This window comes from Salminus brasiliensis, chromosome 18, assembly GCF_030463535.1.
Source record: "Salminus brasiliensis chromosome 18, fSalBra1.hap2, whole genome shotgun sequence".
In the NCBI taxonomy this organism is placed as follows: Eukaryota; Metazoa; Chordata; class Actinopteri; order Characiformes; family Bryconidae; genus Salminus; species Salminus brasiliensis.
The window spans coordinates 33,453,954-33,476,760 of NC_132895.1; the positions used below are offsets into that span (position 1 = coordinate 33,453,954).

Consider the following 22,807-nt stretch of genomic DNA (forward strand, 5'->3'; position numbering starts at 1 on the left):
ACACAGCTTGTCTAGTCCCTGTAGAGAAGAAGTACTGCCAATAGAATAGGACCCTCTGGAGCAGATTAACACTGATGAGCCTATTGGCACCATGCTGCCTAATGCCAGGCGTGGGCTATAGAGGGGTATACGGCCCCCAGTTGTACCCACCGGCCGCACAAGCACAAGCGCCTTTGTGAGGGAGTGAGGGAGTGTGTGTGTGATGGAGACAGAGAGACGGCAAAGTGTGTGTTTGTGAGATGAGTGTGTCTGCCGGTATAAAGCCGGCTCGCTTGTTTCCCATTGGCTGAGCCAAAAAAAGCAGCGCATAATTTAACAACCGTCTCCAACTGGAACCACACACACACACACACACACAGGGGGAGAGAGTGAGAGAGAGTTGTTCTGTATGGAAAGTTCTGGTCAGTCGTGTGTTCTGGCTTTGAACTCCAGCTGTGTTTGATGACATCATCAAAGGTTTCCATAGCACTCACGTATATCATCCTGTGTGTGTGTGTGTGTGTGTGTGTGTAGGGAAGTCTGTCTGTGTGAGTGGGGGGTCTGACTGATTGTGGGTGCTGGGTACAGATAGGGTTGGGATGTGTGTGTGTGTGTGTGTGTGTGTTTGTGTGTGTGTGGGGAAAAAGTATCTCAGTAGCCAATGAGATGAAGGCAGGGCGGGGTTTATCTCATCCCTGCATATCTTTGCGTGGTGTCGTATGGCTGCTTAGGTGTACTCTAATACCCACAATGCATCCACGAGGATGGAGGGAGGAGCTACTTGCATCTGGGACGAGTAGAAACAAGAGAACTTGCAGCGGCGCAAGTTGCCATAGCAACGCATCATCACTTCCTGTTAGTGTGCTAAATGCTAATTATTAGCGTACCGACCTGCCAGACCCGCACCGTCAAGCTTAGTGGGTAGTACGCAGTTGGGACGCCGACCAGCTTAGTGTCAGCCTAGCAACCTCCTTGGGTACCATGGCAACCATCTAGCAAGTCCTTTCTTTAAGGACTACTTAAAACATTATAGCAGCCCCTAGAAAGCGTAAGAAACACCATAGTAACCACCTGGTGATACCCTAGCGATCACCTCCTGTACCAGCTTATAGAAAATCATAGCAACCAACCAGCAGCACCTCCTGGAAACGTCAAGGCAACCATGTATCAACAAAGTCAGGAGTGGTAGAGAGAGAGAAAGAGAGAGAGAGAGAGAGAGGGAATGGGAGTGGGGGGTGCCTGATGCTTTTGGCATACAGCTTAAGATCTCCAGACGCTGATTGTGTGTGTGTGTGTGTGTGTGTGTGTGTGTGTGTGTGTGTGTGTGTGTATGTGTATTGAGGGCTACTGGGCTGTGAGGTGGTCTTTGCATGGTTTTAGCTTTTCGGTCTTGAGATTGGCCAGACGTCGGCTCTGGTGTACGCGAGCCTGTCTGCACGTGCCACCCTGTGTGTGTGTGTGTGTGTGTGTGTGTGGCTTACATCTTGAGTGCAGGCAAGCAGTTGAGATTCTCATGTGGCTTTTGCTTCAGAGAAGTGTGTGTGTGTGTGTGTGTGTGTGTGTGTGTGTGTGTGTGTGTGTGTGCGCGTGTTTGTGTGTGTAACATGCCTCAGTAAAGTTCAGATTTCATTTCAATTTACTCTTCTCTGCCACCCTGTGGACAGCAGTGGAACAGCACTGCATTTTATTTAAAGGGCAGTTTCACCTATTGTTCAGAATTCTCCTCATTGCTCAGACTGTGAGAAGAGTTTAGTCAGAGAGGGGTTTTCGGGGTTTGGTGTGAAACTGAGCTTCACTGAAGAGAAACTGACAGATGTATTTGCATTGGTGGTGAATGGAACGAGGTGTCGGTCGCCATGCCTACAACACAGATACAGCCCATCATTTATTACCTATCCAAACCCACCAGTGCAGCTACACGAATCTTCTGAGTTTTATATGGACTGATGATGATGATGATGATGAAGGTAAAATAGTGGAGAATCTCATCTAATCCAGTTTTCTTTAGGGACTACTTTCTGTAGCCGCACTACACCCTGCAGCATGTATCCCTCCACCATTGTAATGATCTGGTTTTAAAAGCAGGTTCTAGAGCCGAACTCTTCTCAGAACTCTGGTAGAGCTTTCTCGCTTTCTGTGAGGAGCTTTTATTAGAGCTTCAGGACGAGTTCGGACTGGGCGACGTTATCTAGAACCGAGCATTTCACACCGAAGCCCCACTCTGAACGAGTCTGTCCACTTCTGAACTGGCGGAGAATTTTTCAATTTGGTGGAATTGCCCTGTGGAAGCTGTGCGGTTGGAGTGTGAGGGAATGCAGGATCGTGGAGGATTGGATTGAGGGATTTTTTGGCCGAGTGTTTCTGATGATTTGGCAGCTTGTTTGTGTGTGTGAGTGTGTGTGTGTGTGTGTGTGTGTGTGTGTGTGTGTGTGTGTGTGTTCCAGTTGGGTCATGCTTGAAGCTGAAACACGTGTCACTTCTCTCCATTCATCTTAAACAGCCTAGAGCCCTCTGAGAGAGAAAAAGGAGAGGGGGCGAGAGACATGCAGAGAAAATGGGGGAGAGAGAGAGAGAGAGAGAGAGAGAGAGAGATTTTGGGATTCCCTGGTGGCTCTCTGTGTTCATGGGAACGGCAGAACACGCCAATAAACACTGGTATCCTAGCAACATCCTTGGGTACTATAGCAACCAACCTAGTGTCAACCTAGCACCAGCCCACAGAATACCATAGAAACCAACTAGCAACATCATAGCAACCCCCAATACCGGCTTCGTGTGAAAGTAGCAACCATAGAACCTATCGAGTAAATTAGAGAGAGAGAGAGAGAGATAGAGAGGGTGAGAGAGAGAGGAAGAGAGAGAGAGAGGGTGAGAGAGAGAGAGGAAGAGAGAGAGAGGGTGAGAGAGAGAGAGAGGGTGAGAGAGAGAGAGGAAGAGAGAGAGTGAGAGAGAGAGAGAGGGTGAGAAAGAGAGAGGAAGAGAGTGTGTGAGAGAGAGAGAGAGGAAGAGAGTGTGTGAGAGAGAGAGAGAGGAAGAGAGAGAGAGGGTGAGAGAGAGAGAGAGAGAGAGAGAGGGTGAGCGAGAGAGAGGAAGAGTGAGAGAGAGAGAGAGTGAGAGAGAGAGAGAGGGTGAGAGAGAGAGAGACGAAGAGAGTGTGTGAGAGAGAGAGTTAGAGAGAGAGGGTGAGAGAGAGAGAGAGGAAGAGAGTGTGTGAGAGAGAGAGTTAGAGAGAGAGGGTGAGAGAGAGCTGCTTGTTTCGCACTAATCTGATTGGACAGCCCTGGCGTCCAGTTGGAGTTCCGAGTCTCTGAGTCATCTCTCCTCCCAGACCCTGACCCACTTTTATAGTGTTAGTGTGTGTGTGTGTGTGTGTGAGTGTGTCCTGTCTTTCTCTCAGCAGATGTTTTGCTGCTTTGTTGATTTGTGAAGTCATATTTCTGTGTCAGGTTCAGGAGAGTGTGAATGTGGAGCAGCCGTCTGCAGGTCAGACTGTACGGGGCGTTTACACTCGTCCTGACCGTTCGAGCGTAGCGTCACAGCTGCTACCTCCAACCCACGTCCAGCTACAGTCTGGCACTGTGATCCCACTCTGATCCCCAGTGGTGTTTGATGTGCTCAGTGGTGTTTGATGTGTTCAGTGGTGTTTGATGTGCTCGGTGGTGTTCGGTGGTGTTTGATGTGTTCAGTGGTATTTGATGTGTTTAATGTGGTTGGTGGTGTTTGATGTGTTAAGTGGTGTTTGATGTGTTTGGTATGTTTAGTGGTGTTTGATGTGCTCGTGGTGTTCGGTGGTGTTTGATGTGTTCAGTGGTATTTGATGTGTTTAATGTGGTTGGTGGTGTTTGATGTGTTAAGTGGTGTTTGATGTGTTTGGTATGTTTAGTGGTGTTTGATGTGTTCAGTTGTGTTTGGTATGTTTAGTGGTGTTTAATGTGTTTGGTGGTGTTTGATGTGTTTAATGTTTAGTGGTGTTTGATGGTGTTTGATGTGTTCAGTGGTGTTTGATGTGTTTGGTATGTTTAGTGGTGTTTGATGTGTTCAGTTGTGTTTGGTATGTTTAGTGGTGTTTGATGTGTTCAGTTGTGTTTGGTATGTTTAGTGGTGTTTGATGTGTTTGATATGTTTAGTGGTGTTTAATGTGTTTGATATGTTTAGTGGTGTTTGATGTGTTTGATATGTTTAGTGGTGTTTAATGTGTTTGATGGTTTTTGATGTGTTTAGTGGTGTTTGATGTGTTTGGTATGTTTAGTGGTGTTTGATGTGTTCAGTTGTATTTAACGTGTTTAACAGCATTCATGTTTTTGATTGTGTTTGATGTATTTAGTAGTGATTGATGGCATTTGATGTGTTTGGTGGTGTTTGATGGTATTCCATGTGTTTGGTGATGTATTTGTGATGTTTGATGTGTTTGGTGGTGTTTGATGTGTTTGGTGGTGTTTGATGGTATTCCATGTGTTTGGTGATGTGTTTGGTGGTGTTTGATGTGTTTGGTGGTGTTTGATGGTATTCCATGTGTTTGGTGATGTATTTGTGGTGTTTGATGTGTCTGGTGGTGTTTGATGTGCCTGGTGGTGTTTAATGGCATGTTTGATATCTGTCTGTCTGTCCATCATTCTATCTATTTGTACATCTGTCTGTCCATCCAGGCTTTCATCCATCTGTCTCACTTTGATGTGGTTGTGGTATTGAAGGGAGACTGTTGGAGCATTACTTTATAAAAACACTTGACTTGACTTGACTAAAAACAGCTGTGTGTGTGTATGTGAGTGTGTGTGTGTGTGTGTGTGTGTGTGTGTGAGTGTGTGTGTGTGTGTGTGTGTAAGTGTGTGTGAGTGTATGTGTCTGAACTAAGTGCTGTTTTTTGGTAACTCTGTAATGAGTATGCCTGAGTGTGAGTGTGTGTGTGTGTGTGTGTCTGTGTGTAGGCGTGTGTGTGTGTTGCTGTTGATTGCAGCTCTCTCTGGTGTTTATTAGGGTTTGAATGAAGTGTGTGTAACTGTCGCTTTGTGTTGTGTTTTTCAGGGTGATATTCAGCAGCTGATGATTGTAGCAGACCACCGTGCTGCCTATGACTACTGTGAACATTATAGCCCAGACTGTGAGGTCGCCGCCCCGGAGCAGCCCCAGAACCAGGACCCCAACACAGACGAATATGTAAGTCTTCTCTCCAGAGTATGTAGTGTCCATACAGTCTATAGTGTCTGTACAGTGCCTATAGTGTCCATACAGTCTATAGTGTCTGTACAGTGCCTATAGTGTCTGTACACTGCCTATAGTGTCTATACAGTCTATAGTGTCTGTACAGTGCCTATAGTATCTGTACAGTCTATAGTGTCTATACAGTGCCTATAGTGTCTATACAGTCTATAGTGTCTATACAGTCTATAGTGTCTGTACAGTGCCTATAGTGTCCATACAGTCTATAGTGTCTGTACAGTGCCTATAGTGTCTGTACACTGCCTATAGTGTCTATACAGTCTATAGTGTCTGTACAGTGCCTATAGTGTCTGTACAGTCTATAGTGTCTATACAGTGCCTATAGTGTCTATACAGTCTATAGTGTCTATACAGTCTATAGTGTCTGTACAGTGCCTATAGTGTCTATACAGTCTATAGTGTCTGTACAGTGCCTATAGTGTCTGTACAGTCTATAGTGTCTATACAGTGCCTATAGTGTCTATACAGTCTATAGTGTCTGTACAGTGCCTATAGTGTCTGTACAGTGCCTATAGTGTCTATACAGTCTATAGTGTCTGTACAGTGCCTATAGTGTCTGTACAGTCTATAGTGTCTATACAGTGCCTATAGTGTCTATACAGTCTATAGTGTCTGTACAGTGCCTATAGTGTCTGTACAGTGCCTATAATGTCTATACAGTCTAAAGTGTTTGTACAGTCTATCATGTCTGTACAGTGTCTATAGTGTCTATACAGTCTATAGTGTCTGTACAGTGTCTATAGTGTCTATACAGTCTATAGTGTCTGTACAGTGCCTATAGTGTCTGTACAGTGCCTATAGTGTCTATACAGTCTATAGTGTCTATACAGTCTATAGTGTCTGTACAGTGCCTATAGTGTCTGTACAGTCTATAGTGTCTATACAGTGCCTATAGTGTCTATACAGTCTATAGTGTCTGTACAGTGCCTATAGTGTCTGTACAGTGCCTATAATGTCTATACAGTCTAAAGTGTTTGTACAGTCTATCATGTCTGTACAGTGTCTATAGTGTCTATACAGTCTATAGTGTCTGTACAGTGTCTATAGTGTCTATACAGTCTATAGTGTCTATATTATCTGTACAGTTTCTATAGTGTCTATACAGTTTATAGTGTCTGTACAGTCTCTATATTGTCTATAGTATCTGTACAGTGTCTATAGTATCTATACAGTCTTTAGTGTCTATACAGTACCTATAGTGTCTATACAGTACCTATAGTGTCTATAGTGTCTGTACAGTGCCTATAGTATCTATATAGTCTTTAGTGTCTATACAGTACCCATAGTGTCTATAGTGTCTGTACAGTGCCTATAGTGCCTATACAGTCTATAGTATCTGTACAGTGTCTATAGTGCCTATACAGTCTATAGTATCTGTACAGTGTCTATAGTGTCTATACAGTCTATAGTGTCTATATTATGTGTCACAATATCTGCAGAGGAGCAGCTGTCATCTTTGACATCAGCAGGTCATGGGTTTGATCCCCGGTGATGTCACAGCTGTCCTTCAGTGTGTGGGAGTCAGTGTCCCCCTTTTTTTCCCTGCACTGGTAGTCAGGTGGTCTGAGAGGTGAACCAGCAGTCAGAAGGTTGTTGGTTCTAATTTCTGGCTGGCTGCTCTGGTTTCTGCAGGGCTTTTTAAGCCCATAAATAAAGCACAGCCTAAACCCTCTCTGCTGCATCTCCTCCGACCGACCCTTGACCTCTGGAATGTTCTCCTCCTCCTTCAGTGGCTCTAAATCTGTCAGGAGCAACAAGTCCGAACCCCTCCTCCTGTTCCTCTCCGCCTAGCTCAGCTATAGGCTTATTAGCAGTCGCATTAGCGCTAGCATCGCCACTGATCATAACTCATATTTGACTGTTTTCCACTTTTCTCCATAAAGGGAATCTGGCAGCTGTTCCTTATATGTTATCAGAATGTCCCTGATGAATGGACCAATAGAAATGCTCCAAAATGACCTGGAGTAAAATCTTTTAGACACTCCGCTTAGACACCGCTCCGCCTCGCCATACCTCATCCGCCCTAAACATGTAGGGACGAGGCCCAAAAGGCAGAGCCGAGAGGTCGGAGAACGTTCAGAATTCCTGGCGTTCCTCTCAGATAGAGAGCGAGCGAGAGAGAGGGAGATAGAGCGGATTTCCGTCCGAGGGATTCCCAATCGCATAGCTGCGCTCAAGCGAGCCGCTGAGCTGATAAGACTTAGATTCCCCGGCGGCGCCTCGTTCCACCGGCTCGCGTTTCAGCCGTGTTTCAGCCTCGGGGTGGGAAGAGGCGAAAGCGGAAATCAGATTCCCACAGTTTTCCACCTTATTCCGAGTGTAGCCAATGAGCCAGGATGAGGCTTACATACGTATGTGGCTAATTAGCATAGGAAACTCTACAGCTGCTATGGCACAAAAAAAAAAGTTTGTGGACGCCCCTTCTGATGAATGCATTCATTCATTCAACTCTTTTTTATTTTGCACCCATTGCTGCCACAGATGTGCAGATGCACACATGCACAGCATGCATAGTCCCTGAAGATAAGTACTGCCAATAGAATAGGACTCTCACTGATGAACCCATTGGCCCCAGTGATTAATGCTGGCTATAGAGGTGGGGTATAAAGCCCCCCAGCATTGAGCTGTGGAACAGTGGAAGAGCTGTGCTCTCTGGAATAATGGTGGTGGTGGAGGGATGGGGATGAGTTAGAGAGTTGGGGATGATGAGGTGTGGGGTGGTGCTCATCCGTCATCCAACATCCTGAGCTCACTAATTCTATTGTGTAGTCGATGCAGGGTGTCCCAATAGTTTTGTCCATGTAGTTTGTTCAGGGTGGTTAAGTTAGACATAATCGGAACTCCCTATGTAGGTAGCCTAATTAGGGAAGTCACCGCAGTTAGCATGATGCTAACTGCATGCCTAAGGCATTACAGACCCGCGGCACACTGTGTCAGATGGGGTCTCTAATATCTATAAACATAAACATATGTATCTGCTTATGTTCAGCAGCCGCTCTGAGGCCTGGCCGGCTGCGATTGGGGGAACGGGGGAAGTTGTGTAAATAAGCTTTTAGCTGAACTATTCCCTTAATGTGTGGCACCCTGAGTGGATTAGCGGTGAAGTGCGGGGTGCACGTCATTACAGCCCATTTAAACCCTCGTCTAACGACCCTCACACAGTCGAGCTCACTCTAATGAGGATGACTTCAGCTCCCATCTATGCAGCCGGTCCAGCCCCACACAGGGCACTGCTCCACATCAGTGCGAAACGGTTATGACTGCATGTCGTTTGATCATCTGTATATAGTTGGCTTATATATATATATTAGAAATATGTGTATATATGTATATATTTATACTTTTCATTACATCTTTTTATTTCATTTTATTTGTTTATTATATATGTATATATATAATTTCTTTTTTCAGGACATTTGTGACAAAACATTGACAGTTAGGATTTTCTGGGTTTTACAACTGCCGAAAAAATGAAACATATATACTATTGTTTTATATCTTTTTATTTAATTTTTAAAATGTTGTTATTTCTCATTTATTTTTCTATAGTTTATATATATATTTTACAAAATAACTGCTAAATAGAAATTCTGTGTATATATATATATATATATATATATATATATATATATATATATATATATATATATATAATTTTATTTCCAGGATATTTGTAACAAAGTCATTGGGGTTTCTATTTAACAGTTTTGTCTTAATAAAAAATCAATTTTATACTATTGTTTTTACTATTGTTTTTACCATATTTTCTCTCTCTCTCTCTCTCTATATATATATATATATATATATATATATTTTTTTTTTTTTTTTTTTTTTTTTTTTTTTACTGCTAAATAGAAAACCCCCAAAGACTACTTCAGAGTCTGTTGCAGTAGATATTAAACTGCATATAAATATATATATATATATATATATATATATATATATATATATATAATATTTGAGGTTTTTATTTAGCAGTGTTGTTTATCAGAAATATATATTTTTAGTACCTACATACTTCTCATTAGCACTATTTATCATTACTGATATTTTTGTAAAATGAATTTAAAAAAAGATTTTTTTTGCGCTGCATTAATAACATTTGATGGCAAATTTTACATATATCTAAATTCTTTCATGTGTACTTATTATTATTATTGTTATTATTATAATATATTTTTTTGTAGGATTGTAGTTGTATATTGTTAATACAACAGTCATTGGGGTTTCCTGTTTATTTCATTTATTTATTTATGATTTTTTTATTAATGAGAAACGAATGTGTTATTAAAATTGCAGAACACGGAGGATGACACCTACTACTACGAGTACCCCTACTATGAGGACATGGTGGAGAAGGCCGAGGAATCGTCACCCACCACTGAGGTCACGGAATCAGAAACCGACGAGGCCGGTGGCAGGGTAAGTCCACATCGTCCTGCCAGTTTTTCGTCCTGCTACGTTTCCCTACACCCACACTGAAGATTGTAGCTGTTCCGAGTTTTCGGAAAAGTTTTCGGAAAGGTTCTAGATAAAGGCGATTGAGGTTTGAACTGTTCAATCAACCCTTTCAATAAGACACACCGCGCCTTTAAGATTGAGACATGTCAATTATCTGTGTCCTGATTGGTTGGTCTATATTGGACCTGATTCAAAAAGCAGTCTTGTTTAAAAAATTCTAATAAGAACACTCCTTTTAACTAGCGGAAAGGGGCGGGGCTAAGAATTCATATAAGAATATATATTTTTAATTCAAATATATATACAAATATAATATTTCACTTATATATAATTTTATATATTGTTTATATTTTTTTTTAAAAAAGGTGTAAAGTTTACAGCCCTCTATGATTTCTTCCTATCGCCAGGAGGATGTAGGTTTAAGTCCCGCAATAGGCCAGCTACAGTAGACACTAATCAGTATATATCAGTACATATTTGGTGATCTATTTGCAGAAACACACACATCTGAAATAATAAGGATATTGTAATGTTTACAGTCATCTATGATTTCTTTCCATCGCCAGTAGGACGCAAGTTTGAATCCCTCAAGATCTCAACTACAATAGACACTAATAATCAGTACATATTTGGTGATATGTTTGCTGAAACACACACATTTTAATTGATTAAGACATTGTAAATTTACTGTCATCTAAGGTTTCTCCCCATCACCAGCAGGACACTAGTTCGAATCCCTCAGTGTCTCAGCTACAGTAGTATTTTTTTTTTAAAAGGTGAGGATGCACCGGCTGTTCTACGTTCTTTCTTTGTCCGTTAATGGCTGGTTCTCTGCTTTCACAGGTGAGAGTCACCACAGTGGTTGGTGGAACAGGAGGTTCCAGCAGCAGCTCCTCCAACAGGGGATCCTCCAGCAGTGGCTCCTCCAGCAGCGGCTCCTCCAGCAGCGGCTCCTCCGGCAGCGGCTCCTCCGGCAGCAGCTCCTCCAGCAGTGGCTCCTCCAGCAGTGGCTCCCCCAGCAGGGGCTCCTCCAGCAGGGGCTCCTCCAGCAGCGGCTCCTCCAGCAGCAGCTCCTCCTCAACCACGGCGACGGGGGAAGACTCGTATGATGGCTACGACGGTTACGAGACCGGTTACGAGACGTACTACGACGAGTCCACCTCCTCGCCTGATAGCTCTCACACGGTCACCATCACAGGAACCGGCACGGAAGGAGAACTGGACCTGGGTCTGGGCGGGAATGTGGATCTGGGGCAGGGTGGAGACGTGGAGAGGCGCATCATTACCTCCATAGGTGGGGGAGGAAGAGGCGGAGTCCACTCGACCACTGTCATACACAATGGCACTGCCGGCTCTGGCTCTAGCTCTGGATCCGGTGTCAGAATTACCTCCGGCTCTAGCTCCAGCTCCGGTTCGGACTCAGGCATTGGTTCTGACGTGAGAATTACCTCAGGTTCCAGCTCCAGCTCAGGCTCCAGCTCTGCTTCAGGCTCTGGTAGAGGATCCAGCTCTGTTTCCACTTCTAGCACGGGATCCAGCGCTGGTTCTAGCTCCAGCTCCAGCTCGGTGAGTTATGTTGAGGGGTGGAGGTGTGGTGCCTATAGGCAGACCTATTGCGCTTAGGAACATCTGAGTTTACCACAAGGTTGTTTACAACCTCCTATTCAAGAGGACGCAGGTTCGAATCCTGCAATATCTCAGTCACGATAACTATCAGGATGTATTGTGTGATAGATTTGCAAAAGCACAAATCTTGTGTAATACAAAGTTTAAACCGTATAAGATTTCTCCCTGTTGCCAGAAGGATGCCAGTTCGAATCCCACAATGTCCCAGCTACAATAGACCCTAGTTATCAGTACATATTCTAAGATATATTTGCAGAAACGCAAACATTTTAAGTAATATCAATGTTCTACATTAACAGCCAACTTCCATTTCCCCCTATCACCAGGAGGATGTAAGTTCGAATCCCGCAATTGCTACAAATACCACATCATACACTAATCATCAGCACATATTTGCTGGTATATTTGCAGAAACACACATTATTGTATTGTATTGTAAAGTTTACAGCCCTCTATGATTTCTCCCTATCGCCAGGAGGACGTAGGTTTAAGTCCCGCAATAGGCCAGCTACAGTAGACACCAATCAGTACATATCAGTACATATTTGGTGATATATTTGCAGAAACACTTAAATCATCTTAAATAATAAGGATATTGTAACGTTTACAGTCATCTATGATTTCTTTCCATCGCCAGTAGGACACAAGTTCGAATCCCTCAAGATCTTAACTAAAATAGACACTTATAATCAGTACATATTTGGTGATATATTTCCTGAAACACACACATTTTAATTTTAATCTCCCTATTACCAGCAGGGCACAGGTTCAAATCCCTTAGTATCTCAGATACACTAGTCACTAATTATCAGTATATTATCAGTGATATTTTCACTGATATTGATAAAAATATTATGTCGTCAGCTTCAGCCAGTGCTATCATCCATCTGATATTATTATTAGCTTATTATTATTATTATTATTATTATTATTATTCATTAAAAGGTAATTATTATTACAAGGTCTGTAAAAATTAAGGGGGGCTAGTGGGTTAACTAGCTGTTTGTGTGTCTACAGGTGGACGGTTATGATAACCAGTATGGTGAGAACTATGACCTAACCTATGGAGAGGGATATAACGAGGGCTACCCCGATGGAGACTACAATGTCGGAGGAGGAGGAAGCAGCAGCAGTACTGTATCAGTCGGAGGCGGATCTGTTTCTCCTGGAGGCGGATCTGTTTCTGTTGGAGGTGGTTCGGCCTCTGTGGGTGGTTCAGCTGGAGTCGGCGGTGGGTCGTCCAGCGCCGGAGCAGCAGGAAGGGGCGGGTCCATTGCCACAGGAGGCGGACAGGGAGGAGTCGGCGGGGAGGCCGATTACACGGATTTAGAAAAGTTTAAGGAGGAGTCTATCACAGATTACTCTGACGCCGACCTGGACAAGATGTATGAAGAGTATGGAGACTACTATGGAGAAGACAAAGTCCTGCCTGCTGCGACTGACAAGTACATCGGCCAGGTAGGGCTCGGACACAATGCCACACCCCCCGGAACTGATACCAGACCAAACTCAGGCTGGTATCTCAGGCTTTACACTAGATGTTAAACCAGCCCAGGAGGACGCAAGTTCTAATCCCTCAATATCTCAGACACGAATCACTAACTGTCTGTACATACTATCTGATATATTTGCAGAAACACACACAACTTACATTATAATATACATAATGGAAGTTCAGCTGTATAGAATTTCTCCCTATCGCCAGAAGGATGCAGGTTCGAATTCCACAGTATCTCAGATATGATGGTCACTAATTAATCAACACATATTCCGAGATATATTTGCAGAAAAGCGTACACTTTACATAATATAAATATTGTAACGTCAGCTGTATAATATTTCTTCCTATTGCCAGGAGGACGCAAGTTCGAATCCCACAATTTCTTAGATATGATAATCACTAATTATCAGGGCTTTTGTACCCCTCAAGCCCATGCTCGGCATTGGGCATGGTGAAAATAGGGGCATGTGCTTACCGCTTACCGCTGTGTGAATGTACCTTAAAGCAGCTGAGTTTACTAATAAAAATGGGTGTCCACAAACTTTTGGACATCTTCTCTGCCGGCTGTGTATACGCAACCTCAGGCTAGAGCGTTAAGGTGTGCTGTTCTGTCTGCAGGTGGATGGATCCAGAGGAGAGAAGGGGCAGAAAGGAGAGCCAGCCGTCATTGAACCGGTGAGTTGAAATTGAAATTGAACTGTCGTGTAGGTTAGCCTGGGTTAACTCTTCTGTAGGTTAGCCTGGGTTAACTCTTCTGTAGGTTAGCCTGGGTTAACTCTACTGTAGGTTAGCATGGGTTAACTCTACTGTAGGTTAGCATGGGTTAACTCTTCTGTAGGTTAGCCTGGGTTAACTCTTCTGTAGGTTAGCATGGGTTAACTCTTCTGTAGGTTAGCCTGGGTTAACTCTTCTGTAGGTTAGCATGGGTTAACTCTACTGTAGGTTAGCATGGGTTAACTCTTCTGTAGGTTAGCCTGGGTTAACTCTTCTGTAGGTTAGCATGGGTTAACTCTACTGTAGGTTAGCATGGGTTACCTCTACTGTAGGTTAGTCTGGGTTAACTCTACTGTAGCTGTTCTCAGTGCAGTAGATTAGCCTGGGTTAACTTTTCTGTAGGTTAGCCTGGGTTAACTCTTCTGTAGGTTAGCGTGGGTTACCTCTACTGTAGGTTAGTCTGGGTTAACTCTACTGTAGCTGTTCTCAGTGCAGTAGATTAGCCTGGGTTAACTCTTCTGTAGGTTAGCGTGGGTTACCTCTACTGTAGGTTAGTCTGGGTTAACTCTACTGTAGCTGTTCTCAGTGCAGTAGATTAACCTGGGTTAACTCTACTGTAGATTAGTGTGGGTTAACTCTACTGTCGGTTAGCGTGGGTTAACTCTACTGTAGGTTAGCATGTGTTAACTTTACTGTAGATGTTCTCAGTGATGTAAGTTAGCCTGGGTTAACTCCACTGTAGGTTAGCGTGGGTTAACTCTACTGTAGTTTGGCCTAGATTAACTCTACTGTAGATGTTCCGAGTGCCGTAGGTTAGCCTGGGTTAACTTTACTGTAGATGTCCTCAGTGCTGTAGGTTAGCCTAGGTTAAGTGGACCGTACAGATGTTTCTGTGCAGATTACAGATGTGCTGTGGAAGGTGGTGTAGCTGTGTGTGGATGTTCTTAGTGCTGGCATTTCTCATGTCTAACCCCAGAAGCACAATAAGCGGGAGGATCTGGCGCCCTGTGTGTAACAGTATTTCTTTGTCCTGCACTGGACTGGACTGGACTGGACTGGACGGTTCTGATTCTGACCAGAGCAGAGTCAGGCATCCAGGCTTTTGGGTGGGGCTTCTTTAGGTAGCTCTGCCCAAGGGTGGCGTAGCAGACAGTGCGGCCCGTCTGAGCGTGCCCCAGTTTCACAGCCAATCACAGAAGGCTCAGCTCAGTGCTAATCAGTCCTGCAGGTTAACACGCCCCCCTTTTTCCAGCTGCCACGCCCCTCACTCATTCACTATATGGACAAAAGTATTGGGACACCTGCTTCTCACAGTTCCTCCACTGCTCCACAGCTCAGTGCTCTATAACCCACGTCTGGCGTTAGGCAGCATGGTGCCAACAGGTGATGTTGATCTGCCCCAGACGGTGTGTGTCCACAAACATTTGGACACGTAGCACACACTTAGTATTTTGCCATCGCTCTTCCTCTCGTCCCGCTGCCCATGTGGCTGTTGATTCTAAACAGCTGACTCTTCCCAAACAAATGACAGTGTGTGTGTGTGTGTGTGTGGAGGGGGTGGGGGAAGCCCCGAAGTCCAAGGAATGCCTCTCATCCACGTCCAGACTGTCTCATGGTTGGACCCTTTCCCCCGTACAGACACAGATGCCCCATTTACACACATACAGCCACATGCCCACAGTACCGGCTGACCACCGCCTCAGAAAGCTGGTCATTCAGAGCAGACCTTGTAGAGGTAGATGAAGCCGCCGATGGATCATTAGGAGGATCTTATTGGTGGGACTTTCTTGAGGGAAAGCTGACCCGACCCTCAAGACCCTCAAGTCCAGACCCTCAAGTCAACCTTCTCGCATCTTCGAGGTCTTCAAGCTGATGGTACAGTAGTGGTACATCTAAAAAAAACGGGTTTCTTTGGGAACTGTGTTGCCGTCTTCTGAGGAACCCGAGTCTGATTGGGGTCAGGTTTCAGGTGATGGCTTCAAATCCCACCTGGGGATACTGGGGACCAGCATTTTGACCACTGCACTGACGTCCCCCGTAACTGGGAGATCATGGGTTCTCCAGGACTTTCAGAAGGTCCCAACATGTAGGGATACAGTCAAAGCAGTGGACAATCCGGTGGTTTCTCAGACTTGCTCCTGGAGATTCTTACCTATCTAGGTTTTGACTTAAGGTGAAGCCTAGAGGAGGACGACTGCTGACCTCCAACTGCCTTAGACCAGGATCGAAGGTTCTAGCAGTGTTGGGTTGCTGAGCCCGTCAGCGTGGCTCTGGGAAGAAGGGTGTGAGGACACCACAGCTTTGGATTGCTCAGGAGTGGTCTGAAATAAGCTCAAAATAAGCACTCTGTCTCCCTGCGCCCAGACATGCATACCCGTCTCTCTCTTTGGCTCTCGGCAACCAAAAAAAGCGAAGACCGTGTCCCTGCTGCTGCGGCACCGAGTGGCTTCGGGGTGAATGCCAGGCTCCACAGATCACTGAAATCAAATCAAAATGTTTGCCCCCTCCATCCTTTTTTTCTTGCACCGTCCTCAGATGACTCCGGGACAACCCAAATGACCCATTCGTCTGAGGGACTCCAACTGTTTTAGCTTGTTTCTAGGTTGCTTCTGTGAGGGGACCACAGGAAGGTAGAACCTAGGACTGGACAGTTTGGCCGGCCATCCATCCGTCTTAGCCATGTCTTCACTAGTCAAGGTTGAGGTGGGTCTGGAGACTTGCTGGAATCACTGGGAGCAAGGCAGGAACCCTCCCCTGGTTACACTTGCAGAGGAACCTGTTTTAGATGGAAAGTAGAACCTAGGAGCTGGACAGTTTGGCCGGCCATCCATCCATCCATCCGTCCGTCCTAGCCATGTCTTCACTAGTCAAGGTTGGGGTGGGTCTGGAGACTTGCTGGAATCACTGGACACAAGGCAGGAAACCCCCCTGGGTCTTGGATAGAAAGTAGAACCGAGCAATTTGGCCAACTTGCTGATGCTCATGGAGGTCCCACCTCCCAACTACAGCTCACAGTAAGAGCTAGCCAGGCTGAACTACAGCCTCCAAACATAGTGGAGGTAGTGTCACACACTGTTACAGCTGTACCCCTTTGTAGCACCAACATCTGTCTGAATGCGGAGCAGTGAGCTCTCTCTCTCTCTCTCTTTTCTCTCTGTCCTTATGTCTCTCTCTCTTTTTTTTTTTTTAAGGGAATGCTCGTGGAGGGCCCCCCTGGTCCTGAAGGCCCAACTGTAAGTCCACTTGCTTCTTCTTTTTTTTTTTACCATGTGTTTGTGTGTTTGTGTGTCTTCGTAACACGTGTTTGCATGAGAGTGTGTTTGTTTACAAGTTGCCAAACCCACCAAACCCTGTCCCGGACCCCCACCCCTCACCCCTGGACTCCCCAGACCCCCCCTTCCCACCAACCCACACATGTGCTTCTCCATAAATATGGTGTAACAAGGCTTGAAGCCTGCGACTAAATGCTAAGTTGGCATGTCTGAGCCCGCATACAGACACACACACACTCGCACACGCGCACACACACACACACACACAGACATGGACTCACACACTCTCACAGGGTGCTGAGTTGGCTTGGCACTGTCAGATCTTAGCTGCAGGAGATTGCGGATGAGATGCACAGCTGGCAAATCAAATGCTCAAACACACACACACACACACACACACACACACGCACACAGACACACACACTCACACACTCACATGTGATACTGCTTACAGCCTGATTCGTGAGCTGACTCGCCAATCAAGAGCGAGCGGTCCAGCTTCGACTTACCCTCACTGACCTCACTGGACCCTCAGCCCCGTCCACATGTCTCAGTTCCACACCTACGTCCCATTAAATCCCATATGTCCCTGCAGGGTCTGCCTGGTCCTCCTGGAGCGTCGGGAGCCCCTGGTTCTGCTGGAGAGGCTGGAGAGAGGGTGAGTAGCCGTAGCAACAAGTAGCCGCAGCAACAAGTAACGAGTGATGGTTGTATTTGTTTATATGTACTAGAACTATTCAGACAAAAGTATTGGGACGCAGCTCCTAATCATCCATTCCGGGTGTGTGATTCAGTCCCTTCAAGCCCCTAGCCCTGCAGTCTGCCTTTCTAGGCAGGTTCTAAAGGGAACTCACTGAACTCCAGCGTGGTTCTGTATGTAACAGTGTAAGCGTTTAGGAGGAACCACAGAGGAACCAGCAGCTCACCCACCGAGTATCCAGTGGTGGAATAGGGTAGAGGTGTCCCAATACTTTTGTCCATTTATATATCCTTTGCTCCATGCAGGGTCCTCCTGGTCGCCCTGGTCTTCCTGGTGCTGATGGACTGCCAGGACCCCCAGGGACCGTCCTGATGCTGCCGGTATGTGAACCACGCCCGTGTGTTTGGATGTGTGTGTGTGTGTGTGTGTGTGTGTGTGTGTGTGTGTGTGTGTGTGTGTGTGTGTATACGTGCCAGCTTGAACCTGTTAACCTCAGTGCTGAAGAATGCGAGCCGGAGAGCAGGCCGGTGCATCACGCCACCCCCCAACGTATGCATAATGTATTTAGACCGGCGTGTCTGTACATCGCACCTGCTCCCCGGGTGCTAGATAATTCTCCAGTTGTTCCGCGGGTGATGTGCAGAGACACTGTTAAGAACAACACCTATAAGAGAAGCGTACAAAACAACCACTGTTCATTTAACCGGCTCCAGAGCTCTCCTCCTGGCAGACCAGGCATTATCTAGTACCAATATTGCAGATGGTTCTGCATAGAACCTTTTACAGAGGGTTCTACATGGCACCATAAAGGGTTCCAAAGGGTTACTATTTTAGTCCATATTTTAGTACCATATAAAAAAGTATTACATGATTTAAAAAAAGTGTTTTTTCATGTGGTTCTCTGTAGAACCATTACACCTCAAAGAACCAACTGGATGCTTAAATTCACCATTAAAAAGGTTCCACTATTGTGACAAGACACATAATCCTCATTTCAGTGCTGTATAGAACTTTAGTTTTTTTTACACTCTAAAAAAACGGGTTCTTTAAGGGTTCTTCATTGGTAAAAGCAGTGGTTCTATATAGAACCATAACCATTTCAAGTCGCGGTTGTATGCTTGAGTGGTACTTTAGCGGGTTAAAAGGTTCTTCATATACAAAGTGAGTCTATTTTCTATATATATAGTTCTTAAAAGGGTTCTAATTAGCACCCAAAGTGGTTCCACTATTGATACAAGACAAAGAACCCTTATTTTAATAATACATAGAACATGTTGTCCTCAAAAACCGAAAAAAATAAAGGCATTGGCTAATATATAGAACCCTGGCGACGTATAATGAAAGTTTCTTGTAGACGGTTCTACATGGAACCTTTTTAAAAAGGGTTCTAAGTAGCACCAACATTGGTTCCACTATTGATGCAAGACAAAGGACCCTTATTTCAGTACAATATGGAACATTTTGTTCTTACACTCAATAAATAAAGACATTGGCTCTATATAGAACCCTGACGACGTCCAAAGAAAGCCTCTTGTAGATGGTTCTACATAGAACCTTCTGTATAGTACCAAAAAGGGTTCCGCTGTTGTTCTGAGTCAAATAACTCTTATTTCACTAGTTTATAGGACGGCAACTCAAAGAACCATTTGGATAATTAGATTCAGTAAATAGGGGTTCCACTATTGTGGCAAGACAAAGAACCTTAGCAGAGAGAACCTTTAGAGAACCTTCAGAGACACGGGAGCCGGATGAGTCCGAGAGGAGCTGTGTTTGGGAATGACGTGACGGGAAGCTCGTTAAATGCTAGGGATCGGTTTTCCGGAGCGCTGCGGAAATGCCGGTTCTGAACGTTCTGGCTGGAACGCTGAGTTACGGCGGAAAAGCTCGGCATTACAGAACCTGTTAGGTAATCTGCCTTTCTAATCAGCCGCGCCGAGCCAGCGGTGTCGAGTGAACCCAGACATTCCTGCTCTCCCAGCTGCTGCGCTCTGGAGTCAGGATTCCAGCTCCGGGACTCGTGTTCCAGAATGGTTCTCCTTTTTTTGAGGAGCATCCAGACTGCTGGAGCTCTGATGTTCAAGAACACTGAGGCAGAAATACTGAACCACCTCCTCACCTCATATTCATCTCCTCACCTCCATCTCTTCTTCTCCATCTCCTCACCTCCATCTCCTCACCTCCATCTCCATCTCCTCACCTCATCTCCATCCCCTCATCTCACCTCATCTCCATCTGCTCACCTCACCTCCATCTCCTCATCTCACCTCATCTCCATCTGCTCACCTCACCTCCATCTCCTCACTTCACCTCATCTCCATCTCCTCACCTCCATCTCCATCTCCTCACCTCATCTCCATCTTCATCCCCTCACCTCATCTCCTCACCTCACCTCCATCTCCTCACCTCACCTTATCTCCATCTCCTCACCTCATATTCATCTCCTCACCTCATCTCCATCCCCTCACCTCCATCTCCTCACCTCACCTCACCTCATCTCCATCTCCATCTCCTCACCTCATATTCATCTCCTCACCTCCATCTCCATCTTCTTACCTCATCTCCATCTCCTCACCTCATATTCATCTCCTCATCTCCATCTCCTCTTCTCCACCTCCTCACCTCCATCTCCTCTTCTCCATCTCCTCACCTCCATCTCCATCCCCTAATCTACATCTCTTCCACCTTCATCTCCATCCCCTCATCTATATCTCCTCCACCTTCATCTCCACCTCCTCACCTCATATTCATCTCCTCACCCCCATCTTTATCTCCTCATCTCCATCTCCTCACCTCATCTCCATCCCCTCATCTCCATCTCCATCCCCTCACCTCCATTTCCTCACCTCACCTCCATCTCTTTACCTCACCTTATCCCCATCTCCTCACCTCATATTCATCTTTATCTCCTCATCTCCATCTCCATCTCCTCACCTCATCTTCATCCCCTCATCTCACCTCATCTCCATCTGCTCACCTCACCTCCATCTCCTCACTTCACCTCATCTCCATCTCCTCACCTCCATCTCCATCTCCTCACCTCATCTCCATCTTCATCCCCTCACCTCATCTCCTCACCTCATATTCATCTCCTCACCTCACCTCCATCTCCTCACCTCATCTCCATCTCCTCACCTCCATCTCCATCTCCTCACCTCATATTCATCTCCTCACCTCACCTCCATCTCCTCACCTCATATTCATCTCCTCACCTCACCTCCATCTCCTCACCTCATATTCATCTCCTCACCTCACCTCCATCTCCTCACCTCATATTCATCTCCTCACTTCACCTCATCTCCATCTCCTCACCTCACCTCACCTCACCTCACCTCACCTCACCTCACCTCATCTCCTCCTCTCTCCTCTCTCCTCCTTTCTTCTCCTCTCCTCGCTTTCTCCTCTCTCCTTGTCTTCTGGATTCATATGAGTCCATTTAAGCCATCTGGGCAAGTTGAGTAATTAGTCTGTTTAGCCACCAGATGGCAGCACTGGTGAGGAGCCCAGCAGACTGAAACACACACACACACACACACACACGCACACGCACACACACTTACACACAAATCAGGTTTACAAACCAGTCAGGATCGCTGTACCCGTAGACATCTTTAATACCACCATAAATAATAATAATAATAATAATAATGAAGATGATAATTAATGATGATGATGATTAATGATGATGGTGTTATGATTGGAAGGTTAGGCGACTGTGTGTTGATCGCTCTCTGTGGGTTTCCTCTCTCTCCTTCCTCTCAGTTCCGGATGAGCACAGGTGGAGATGGTGGACATAAAGGACCTGCCGTTTCGGCCCAAGAGGCTCAGATGCAGGCCATAATGCAGCAGGCCCGGGTAACACACGCACACACACACACACACACACACACACACACACACTCAGTTCTTAGTTTGACTGGTTTGACGCTGATAACCCGCTGTCCCCCCCGCTGTGCCCCCCCCCCCCCACCCCCCCCGCTCGTTTCTGTCCTCTCCTGCAGCTGGCAATGAGAGGTCCAACTGGTCCAATGGGTTTGACCGGCCGTCCCGGACCTCTGGTATGTGTCATATCTCTCTCGTTCTCGCTCTCGCTCTCTCTCTCTTTTGGTGCCATTATCATCATTTATGCTCTATGTCACTTGTGTTTTCCAGGGACCTCCTGGTATATCTGGACTAAAGGGAGAGCCTGGAGAGCAGGGGTCTCAGGTAGGCCTACGTTACCCACAATCCTCAGCTGTATCATTTAATATCAATAATAACAGTGTCGGTTCTTATTTGTTGTTCTTTGTGTTCTTTCTGACCTGGCGTCTGACCTTTTAACCCTTACACGCGAGTGTGTGTGTGTGTTCTGTACAGGGTCCTCGTGGTCCATTGGGTTCTATGGGACCTCCTGGAAAGCCTGGCAGAAGAGTAAGTGTACTCGAGAGTCACAATATACTGAAATATATTCAAACATATTATCACAAATTGCAGTCATTTGTTGGAATATATTGACTGTATATTAAAATTGATTTAGAATATATCAATACAATATTTTAATACATTACAGCAATTTAAACAAAATATTGAAATATATATCATAACATTGAATTATTGAACAAAATATTGAAATATAATATACAATATATTGGGAAAATATTGAACAAAATATTAAAATATATATCACAATATATTGACAAATTATTGAACAAAATAACGAAATATATTGTAATATTTTGACATAATATTGAAGTATATATATCCCAATTTATTGGCAAAATATTGAAATATATATCACAATATATTGAGAAAATAATTAACAAAATATTAGTATATAAGTATATAATACAATATATTGTGTAAAAAATGATGTAATATATTATTAAAATGATTAGGGAAATATTAAAATAGATTTTCACAATATTGAAGAAATATTGAAATATGTTAAAAATTTTGAAAAAATATTGAAATAGATTTTGACATATCAACATACATTTTTAAATATATTGACATTAACATATACATTACAATATATTGAGGAAATATTGAAATGCATTTAATTATAATAATTAAATAGATTTTGAAATAGAATGCCCAACGATTGAAATACAATATATATAGAATAGAATATATTGCCAAAATATATTTCAAATGTTTTAGAAATAAATAGACCAGATATTGAAGTACACATATACACATTAACACATTTTTGATAGATGCTAACAAACACTTCCTCAGCTGAGGACTGTAGCTAATTATTAGTGTCCGCTGATGATAACACACACACACACACACAGTAATGGCTTCTACCAGCGGGACCCGCAGCTGACCTGTCTGCCCTTTAACCACTGTCCAGTCTCT

The 22,807-nt window shown here is 44.7% G+C and overlaps 1 protein-coding gene across 2 annotated transcripts in view; it reads left to right on the top strand.

The window, feature by feature from the left end:
• The window catches only part of col5a1 (procollagen, type V, alpha 1), a 93,099-nt gene that overhangs the window by 29,313 nt on the left and 40,979 nt on the right, over positions 1 to 22,807 (top strand). For both annotated transcript variants that reach the window (XM_072662620.1, XM_072662621.1), the window contains exons 5-16: positions 5,002 to 5,133; positions 9,496 to 9,618; positions 10,501 to 11,223; positions 12,301 to 12,741; positions 13,403 to 13,459; positions 16,690 to 16,731; positions 17,366 to 17,428; positions 17,776 to 17,850; positions 21,230 to 21,322; positions 21,469 to 21,525; positions 21,620 to 21,673; positions 21,824 to 21,877. In XM_072662620.1, coding sequence (XP_072518721.1) covers positions 5,002 to 5,133; positions 9,496 to 9,618; positions 10,501 to 11,223; positions 12,301 to 12,741; positions 13,403 to 13,459; positions 16,690 to 16,731; positions 17,366 to 17,428; positions 17,776 to 17,850; positions 21,230 to 21,322; positions 21,469 to 21,525; positions 21,620 to 21,673; positions 21,824 to 21,877 — 1,914 coding nt within the window. The remainder of the gene's footprint in view (positions 1 to 5,001; positions 5,134 to 9,495; positions 9,619 to 10,500; positions 11,224 to 12,300; positions 12,742 to 13,402; positions 13,460 to 16,689; positions 16,732 to 17,365; positions 17,429 to 17,775; positions 17,851 to 21,229; positions 21,323 to 21,468; positions 21,526 to 21,619; positions 21,674 to 21,823; positions 21,878 to 22,807) is intronic.